A 10,120-nucleotide genomic window follows, 5' to 3' on the forward strand; every position below is an offset into this window, starting at 1 on the left:
ACTTGCTTACTATGTGGCATCCACTAAGCTTGGTGTGTCACACACTTACCTCATTTAATCCTCACAAAATTCTTAAAAGTATGTACTGTTATTACCTCTAAATCAGAAATGAGTTAAATGAAGTGTTAACTTCCATTTTACAAACTGTACCCCTAGAGGAACAGCTACTGATCATCTAGTGCCTACTATATCCTGGGCTCTTTACATATCTTTTCTCAATTAATCCACAGTGACAGTAGGTAGATGTCACTATTACCTCTAGTTTTCAAATGTGGAAGTTAAAGTTTAGAGAGGCTAAATAGTTTGCCAAGTCATAGAGCTAGCAAGTGGCAGAGCTTGAGACAGAACTCAGGAATGCAAACCCCCAAGGGCCTTGCCTTTAACCCTTACTATACTGCATTAGCAAGGAGTAGCTGGTGTTACTATAATTATCATAGGTAGCAGTTTGAAAAAAAACCCATAAAATCAGTACACTAAAAAGTACATATATGCATATGTTTGAAAATTGACAAATAGAGACAGGGAATCAAATAGGGATTTCACATATAATCTCTTGAATTGAAGGATCTGCTTTTGTACGGAATTGCAAAGAAAATAGGAAGACAAATATTGTAAGTCAAAACAGAGTTAAAGCCCTCCACACCTGGATCCACTTCCCCAGCACAACCTTTCTAGGAATAAATTGGAAACTTTGTATTCCAAAGTTATGTTCACATCTGTATCAGGTATCTTAAACAGTGTATGTTGCTGAGAATTGACAGAATTGACAAAGCTAATTCTGTCACCTGAGGCTTTTAGGAGTAAGGTGCAGCCATGTTTGTAAAAGAGCATAGTGCCAGATGCACCCCACGCCTGAAAAATCCACTTGAGTTCCTATGTTCCCACATCCCCGCTGCAGGCTGCCAGCAAGAACGATATGCAGAAAATATGTAGCTTGCCTGACCTTGCCCTTGCTGAGATACTGTCAGACTTTTGGGATAGATGAAATAAGTTTCTATTTGAATAAATCTTTCCTCTTCTGATTTTTTTTTTTAAATTTAAATCTATTATTAGATTTAGGAATGGCTGCTAAAATGTCTGCAAAGAAATTGTATATAATCCAAAAAATTGTCAAAAAAACTTTGGTTTTTATGATACCATTTGGACAAGTTTTGAAGATGTCTTCAAACAATGAAAGAGAGTGTTCAAATAAAATCAAATATTTTTGATTACCTTAATCTCAGCAAGCCACTTCCTGCAAATTCTGTAGGAAGCAGAGGAATCAATCCATACTGTGCAATCCAGTTGAGGAAAGAAAACACTAGAAATGTGAATAGCCTTTCCCATTTCATCTTTTCATTATTCCATTCTCTTCATGCTCATTACAACCATAATCGATCCTTCTTTGAGTTATCCACTAATTGGAGGATTTACAAACACACGAGTATGCCACCTGGTGGTAGAAAGGTATTTACCTGACATGTGCAAAAGACTGGAACTTCTACCCACCCTTCAAGAAAAAAGGTAGTGTCTTTGAGACTTCTGCTTGCATGACTAATGATTCGATTGATTTGTTTTAAGCATTAAAACATTAAAGTAAAATCTTATTCATTGTTACCTTTTAACCTTAGATTTAGGTGGACTATATAATGAGCAGAAAATACCCAAGGGATTTCTGTCTTTCTCATACTTAAGGGTATGGAGAGAATTCAAGACAAGGCACCCTGATGTGGCCCCGGTTCAGAGGTCATGCTGAGAGGGTACCTCATAGGTCTTAAAACACATAGAATTTTACTTTATTCTAGAGTATGAGATTTGATAGTTCAAAAACAGATACTGAAAAATTTAAATTACTAATTCATTTGGAAAAACTATAATGTACAAGAATTCACCTCATTTCTATGATTACTCTATTAATAGCTTTAAAAAGGCAAAATTAAATTCATTCCTAAGGATAGTAGACTATTTTTATAGTAGGTTTGTATAGCTGAAGATAGAAGAGATTAATTTACCACTTCAATAGTGAATTGTCTTACATGTTTTAATAACATGATGATTTTTACCAGAGAACCCAGCTGTTCCCTCATCAGTAGGTAGGGCTGCCATATAAAATACAGGATGCCCAGTTAAATTGCAATTTCAAGCAATAATTAATATACTTTTTAGTGTAAGTATGCCCCCTATAATATTTGGGACCACTTTACTAAAAAAAAGTGTGTTTTTAATTTAAATTTCAAGTTTAACTGGGGACTCCTTAGTTTTGTTTGCTAAGTCTGGCAATCCTATTGATAAGCCAAGCCCTTTTAATAGTTTTCAGGTGTTCTCAGGAGTTTAGCTGGCTATCAACATTCTTTACATTAACCCATTCATTCATTCACTATTCATTCAACAGGCCTCTGATTACCCCCTATACTGTTGTCAGCATCAGGAGTAGTTTTGGAAAAACTCCTATCTTACAGATCAGTGGTTTTCTAACTTTGTTGTCCATTGTAATCAGTTAGGGAACCTTTTAAAACATGTTACTGGAGTCCTAGATACAACCCTCAAAGATTCTGAATTGCTTGTTCTGAGGTCTGGACTCCTCATCAGGCTTTGTAATCTCCCCAGGTGATTCTCATGCATGGCCAAGGCTGAGAACCACTGCTGTAGATGAAGACAAATTATATTTTCTTAGTCCTCTATTTTTGCAGTGCCTGCACCTGCCACCAGCTGTGCCTATTAATGTTTGATTGACTCAGAAGATCAACTCTTTTCTGAGAAGCATATTGCATACAATTTTACCTGATTAAGATTTTTATAAAGCAATATAACTTTTAATTAAGATAGCATATATATTTTAAAATTAAACTACTTTTGCCTCAATTTTATAACTATGAGTATTTAAATAGAAGTATTCATCCATTCATTCAAAGATGCTTATTTCTGTCTAAGCACCGGACACCCTGCTGGGCACTGGGGATGGAGCCATGATAAAGACAAAGCTTCTATTCCTTCAGGAGAGAGATGATCAATCTGGAAACAAAAAGTAAATACTTTCAATGAAGAAAATGACTCAAGGAGTCAAATGGAATTAAGTGTTGGGGAGGGGTGCACTTGAGAGACAGCAATCGGGAAAAGCTCAGTGGACATTTGATCAGATACCTAAAAGAAGAACTGAATCATGCAAAGATCTCCAGCAAAAGGTAAAAGAAATACTAAGTGGGAAGCCTCAAAGGTGAAAACAAGATTGTTGTGACAGGCTGCCTGTGGCTTCAGTGGATTTTTTTGAAAACTCAATGATTTGCCCATGATGGACAATTTATGAGCGCACCTGCCCACACTGTGCTAAGTGTTCAGCAGTTTTTGACCAAAAACAGCATGACCCTCCCTGCCCCACCCTCCCTATTCACCTGATCTTGCCCCAAGCAACTTTTTCGGTTTCCCCAAATAAAAAGAGCCCTCAAAGGGAAATGTTTTGCCAGTGTGTTGGAAATAAAACAAACAGCAGACACACTAAAAGGCATCAGAATGGAGGCATTCAAAAACTGTTTTTGAGCAATGGCAAAAAGGTCTTGGTAGGTGTATTGCATTAAACAGAGAGTACTTGGAAAGTGATTGATGTTTCAATATGTTGGAATAAATGCATAATTTTTTATAAATAGGTTCTGTTTTGAGGGGAGCCTTCACCTCATATTATACAGTAATAGATCATTTCCATTTTTACCCCTTGATTACCGGACCTGTGAGTCCCAGCTATAGGAGAAACACCACCACAGATCAGATGGATTTAGACATAAACAGCACCCTGGAAAATACAGGAGTGGCACCATTTAGCATTACCCCTAGTGATTCACTACCAATATTTTTGCTTCCTGTAACCACAACCTTATGATCGGCTGGAGTAGAGGTCAGAGTTCCAAAGGGAGAAACGCTTCCAACAGGAGTCACAAGAACAACTCTACGAAGACAGAGGACAGGAGTACTGTAACTACAAACCAAAGGGGGAAAAATCCAAAAGTTGTTGGCATGGCAAACTACCAAAAGCTAGGAATAGTCACGGGTTGATTCCCCTATAGGTTTTCAAGACAGCACAACCCGGAAGACACCTTAATTCGAACTTCTAGCCTCCAGAACTGTGGGACAATAGATTTTACAGGTTTTATTTCATAAGATACCTAGTGTGTGGTACTTTATTATGAAAGCCTTAGAAAAGGAATTCAGTGAATATTTTAATAAATCCTTTAGATTTAGCAAGGCACAAAACTTGGTTATGAAGATGTACAATAATGTTTTCTGGGAAATGTTGGCTATGGGCTACCTCCTGTCTTTCAGGAACAGTTAAGAAGGCACTAGAAGGTAAATTGAATCAGATAGTACGGTGTTGAAGTGAAACACATGTTTACATTCTCCAGAATGAACCACCTTTTATTTTTCACTTTTAAGAAAACAATAAGGTGAGTTTAGATAGGGAATAACATTGGTAGTAGACTTGGGGAATATGTGACAGTTTTATAAATGTCATAGAAAATGGTTTGACATCCAATAATGTCCGTTTAAATTTTACCCAAGCCAAGGGTCTAAAAAGACAAGGGATGTCATTATGTTGCCCATACTCCCAACATGGTATTTAATTTGGGCCATGGAAGTACAGACAGTCCGGATAGATCTGGGAGAAGAAAGGGGGATTTTAATAATCCCATAAGGAAACTGTTAAAGGTGTGTAACATTCATCATTTTGTCAACAGTGATTTAGTTAAGGCTGAGATTTTTAGAGCAGTTCAATAGCACTTTGAAATCTAAATGTAGTGGGGTTTTTTTTGACTGCTCAGAATACATTCTAATACATTGACATAATCTAGTTCTTTATTATTAGCTACAATGACCAGATAATCTGCAAAAAAAAAAAAATCTATAAATGTCCTAGTCAGAAATTCTTTAGATGTTAAAAAGAAAACTGGAAAAATCCACTTTATGAGAAAGAAAATCATGGGATGTCACCTGGTTTAAAGGAGAGATTTAAAAAGTGGGACCAGGAGATAGTAACAAGAAAGATATATTTAAAAACAAAACTGGTAACCAGTAGTTAGCAACTGGTTTATAGTTAAAAGATCATGAGGATGCAGAGATTAGCTGCTTAAAGAACTAAAAACCATAACCCTATGTGAAGTCAGGACACACCAAAGAAACATGATGGAAATGAGGTCATTCTTATCAAATGGTTAAGCCAACCTGAGAATATTAAGAGTTGGAGAGGGCTTTGATGATTCAGAACTTCTACATGATGAACAGTAGACAAAAGAAATGGTTTTATATTGCACTACTCAGCAATGTTTTCACATTACGTTTCCTCTGAAGTTTAAGGATATCAGATAGCTGGGATTAGATGAGATCAAGGCCACAGAATGAGGCAATCACCCCTAAGACACTTCCTTCAGGTGTGGAGAGCCATAGTCTTCAGAGGAATAAGTGTAAATTATCAATTATGTTATATTCATATTTAGAAAAGAACAAATTAGTGCAAGCCATCTTTTATCCCCTCCTCAGAATTTTATGCCGGATCTTTTGCTTTTAGTTGGTCAAGAGAAAAAGTAAGATAAGTGCACAAAGCATTTTGTTGTCAGGCTTAGAAGTAGATGCATCCTACCTACCACCTTACTGTGGCCAAAATCCAGTCATAAGGCCATATTTATATCACACTTTGGGCTGGGAAAGGTGGTCTAACAATGTGGAAGAGGCTATGAGATTAAAAGGCAACTAGCAATTTCTGCAAAGAAATTGATACATATAAACATGTATAAAATTCCCTATTTTCATTATGTTGGCATTTGCAGAAATGTCTGTGCCCAACTATGAATTTTCAGTCTTTCTGGATTAGATTGGTTTTAGATAAATCTTTTCAATCTACACTTTATACTTGTATTTGGCTTTGTGATCCAATCTAAGAGTTTTCTCTTTTACTAGGTGAGTTTATTTAAATTTATTAATCTGATGTGTTTAGTCTTAGTTCTGTCAAGTTATTTTGCTTTAAAAAATTTTTTTTAACATTTGCTACAAGGTTTTGTTTTTACTTTGGTTTAGTTTTATTTTCTTTCTAATACTTTCATTTGTTTAAATGAATATAATTTGTCCTCTGACTTTTGTAGGTTTGAAATGTCTGTTGGCTTTAAACCTGTGGAGTAATTTGGTCTTGTATCAAATTCTTCAGAGGTTTTCTCTTTTCCTTTGGAACTATAAATATGTTTCATTGTCTTCTAGTATTGATTGTAACTAAGAGGAATTTGTGTATAATTTTCTCTTCATTTTTGGAGTAATGTAAATTTTTAGCCTATTTCTTGACATCTACTTATTTGTGTAAATGTGTTCTAAAACAACATGTTGCAAAAATATTAAATACTTTCCAAAGTTTTGTACTATTTACCAATTTCAACCAGAAATTTGTGAGTTTTTGTTGCTTTACATCCTTTCTAAAACTTGATATTTCTAGTTATTTTCATCTTACCCATATGAAACGGTATGGAGTAGTAACTCATTTGCATTTCAGTTTGCATTTTTCTGATGACAATGGTGAGCATTTTTCATGTATTTATTGACTACTTATGTGTTTATATAGTATTTATATACATACAATTTTATAAAAAATATAATAAATATGGTTCTAACTATGGTCATAATAAAATATATAATATGTATATTAAGTGCATAAATATATTTATTTATATAATTTGATAGATATGACATTTTCTCCCAATCTATGGCTTGCCTTTTAATTTTTAAAAAATATTTTATTTATTTATTTTTAGAGAGGGGGAAGGGAGGGAGAAAGAGAAGGAGAGAAACATCACTGTGTGGTTGCCTCTCATGTGGTCCCCACGGGGACCTGGACCTCAACCCATGCATGTGCCCTGACTGGGAACCAAACCAGCAACCCTTTGGTTTGCAGCCTGTGCTCAATCCACTGAGCTACACCAGCCAGGGCATCCTTTTAATTTTTTTAGTGGTAGGTTTTAAAAGCAGAAGTTACCCTATGAAAGAAGAAAGTGAGCGGCATCATACTTCCTGATTTCCAGTTATATTATAAAGCTATGGTTATTAAAACAGTGTGACAATTTCATGAAAACAATATGGAATTCTTTTCCATATTGACCAATGGAAAAGAATTGAGAACCTAGAAGTAAACCTATTTACACATAGTCAACAAATATTTAACAAGGGAGCCAAAAATACTTAATGGAGAAAAGACTGTCTCTTTAGTAAGAGGTTCTGGGGAAACTGGATATTAGTATGTAAGAAAATGAAACAAGACCCTTACCTTACACATCTCACAAAAATTAAACTGAAATGCATTAAAGACTTAAATATAAGACCTGAAACCATAAAACTCCTAGAAGTAAACACAGAAAGAAGCTTCCTGATGTGGGTCATGGCCATGGTTTTTTTTGCTAAAGTGCAAGCAACAAAATAAAAAATAAACAAGTGGGGCTACCTTAAACTAAAAAGCTTCTGCACAGCAAAAGAAACCATCAACAGAGTGACAAAACAACATATGGAATGAAAGTGGAAAATATTTGCAAACCAATGTATCTGATAAAGGGCCCAAATCCAAAATATTTAAAGAACTCACAAAACTCAATAGTACGAAATGAATAATTCAATTAAAAAATAGGCAAAGAACCTAACTAGACATTTTTCCAAAGAAGACATAAAAATGACCAATAGTACATTAAAGAAAGGGTGCTCAACATCATTAGTCATCAGGGAAATGGAAATCAAAACCACAAAGACATATCACCTGGTGACTATTAGAATGGCTATCATTAAAAAGACAAGAGATAACAAATGCTGGTGAGGATGTGGAGAAAAGGGAACCTTTGTGCACTGTTGGTGGGATTGTAAATCAGTACAGCTGCTATGGAAAACAGTATGGAGGTTCCTCAAAAAATTAAGAATAGAACTACCATATGATCTGGTAATTCTACTGCTGAGTATATCTGAAGGAAACAAAACACTTTCGAAGAAATAGATGCACCTTCATGTTCATAGCAGCATTATTTACAATAGCCAAGCTATGGAAACAACCTAAGTGTCCAATGATGAATGAGTAAAGAATGGAATATTATTTAGCCCTGAAAAGAAGAAAATCCTGCTATCTGCCACAACATGGATGCAACTTGAGGGCATTGATTATTTTGCTAAGTGAAATAAGTCAGAGAAAGACAAATATTGTATGATATCATATATATAATGTTAAAACAAATAAACAAACTTGTAGAAAAAGAGATCAAATTTGTGGTTACCTGGGGTGGTTGTGGTGAAGGGGAAATTGGATGAAGATAGTCAAAAGGTAAACTTCCAGTTATAAGATAAATAAGTACAAGGGACATTATGTAGAACATGATGACTATAGTTAACATAATTCTATATGGTTGATAGGAGTAAATCCTAAGAGCTCTCACCACAAGGGAAGAAAAGATCCTGTTTTTGCTTTTTGTTTCTTTAGTATGTATATGAGATGTTGGTTGTTAACTAAGTCAATTGTGGTCATCCTTTCACAAATATGTAAGTCAAAGCAATGTGCTGTAAACTTTAAACTTATACAACTTAAATTAGAAATGAAGATACTATTGCAAAACCTAAATTATGACAACTCATTTATTGAAACCACTCCAAAAGGAACCAAGACTGTGACTGTGTTATAACACATCTTAATACAGGTTTGCACCTATAAAATGGATATTAACAAATTGAGTGGGGAAGCAGAGAGGAAAAGGAGAAAGGCAGTTATTACTATGGAAACTTTCTGCACCTCTATAGCTTCCAACAAGGAAGGAAGGATAAGTGGGTGAGCATTATAAACCAACAGCTGATAATTAAGAAGAAATTGAAAAAGAAGGAATAGGAAAGTCAGAATCGTAAAATAAATGTTTACCAAAGAACATTTGTAGATTTCAAACGAGTCTTAAAATATGTAGCTACTTTTTTTTTACATTCTATTTTGGGATGAAATGCGATCTATCCTGCCAAACAGAGGGGGTTTTTTATTTGTTGTTTAGAACATCTTACATTTTTAATCCTTTCTTTACAGGTTACGTACAGCAGTTTTAATTAAGAAAACTGTAGAAAGTTAGTAACTGCCAGTAACGGTGGCACGTGTCAGTTTTCCCGAGTCCTGCTTTGCAGGTGTCAGTGCATTGCTGGGGTCTCAGCTCCCTCTTGCTGGAATCAATCGTGGCAGATTTTAGTCCACAGGCCGCTTTTCCCCGTATTTCTTTGTAAATGCCTTAGCGTTCTTACAGAATTTCTTGTGATCTTTGGAGTATTCTTCAGCTAGGTCTGCCCGAAGTGGGTGCTCGGGCTGAGGGTCGTTCACCAGTGCTATGAGGTCCTGGATCACTTGGTCGGTTTTGGTTGCTGGCTTCCAGTTTTCAGCACTAATTACTGGCAGACAGACCTGCCCTTTTTCATCGATGTTGGGGTGATAAATCTTCGTTTTAAATATGATCTTCGGCGGTTTGAATGGATACTCGGCTGGAAAGTTGATTTCAATTTTGAAGGCCCCCTTATCATATGGAGGGTTGTCAGGGACAATAAGCCCTTGCCAAGTCAATAAATTAGCGTCATCAACCTGGATGTTTTGGAAGTTTTTAATTCCACTTCTGCGGATTTCTTCCAACTCCTTCATCAGCCGCCTGCTGGCTGCCATCTTGGATCTGCCCAGCTTTCGCCGAACGGAAGTTTCCACTCCCAGCGGTTTTCCTGCCGCAGCGGCGCCTCCTTTACGTTTGCGTGGCCACGTGGCTCGTTCCTTGTAACAGCCCTCAGCTGCTTTAATTTCTTACTTCGTAAAATACATTATACGTACTTTATTAAATAACTTACTAAACTATAAAATTTACAACAAAGGCTTAAAAAGGTAGAACAGAAATTTTTATTTGGACAAGTCTCTTTTTTATGATAGAAGTTTTTGGTGTTTTATCTCAGAAATCTTTGTCTACCCCAGTTAAATGAAGATTTTCTCCTTAAAGTTTTATGGCGTTTTAGTTTTTATGTTTAGAGCTGTAGTCCATGTCAAGTTAAATATCAGTACTTTTAAAAAGTTAAGTCAATCTTGAATTTCCGGAATGAATGCAGTTGGTAATAATGTATTAGTTTTATGTATTGCTGG

At 35.7% G+C, this 10,120-nt stretch overlaps 1 protein-coding gene across 1 annotated transcript; it reads right to left on the reverse strand.

The window, feature by feature from the left end:
- Positions 1-8,454: 8,454 nt before the first annotated feature.
- Positions 8,455-9,682, reverse strand: LOC114490924 (ubiquitin-conjugating enzyme E2 L3-like). The gene has a single exon (XM_028505042.2). The coding sequence runs from the start codon at positions 9,656-9,658 to the stop codon at positions 9,194-9,196; it is 465 nt and encodes a 154-aa protein (XP_028360843.1). The 5' UTR covers positions 9,659-9,682; the 3' UTR covers positions 8,455-9,193.
- Between the last annotated feature and the right edge of the window lie 438 nt (positions 9,683-10,120).

This window comes from Phyllostomus discolor, chromosome 2 (genome assembly GCF_004126475.2).
Source record: "Phyllostomus discolor isolate MPI-MPIP mPhyDis1 chromosome 2, mPhyDis1.pri.v3, whole genome shotgun sequence".
Classification (NCBI taxonomy): Eukaryota; Metazoa; Chordata; class Mammalia; order Chiroptera; family Phyllostomidae; genus Phyllostomus; species Phyllostomus discolor.

Excerpts from the sequence above, each read along its gene's own strand:
- LOC114490924 (XM_028505042.2), bottom strand. The coding sequence starts at position 9,658 with ATGGCAGCCAGCAGGCGGCTGATGAAGGAGTTGGAAGAAATCCGCAGA.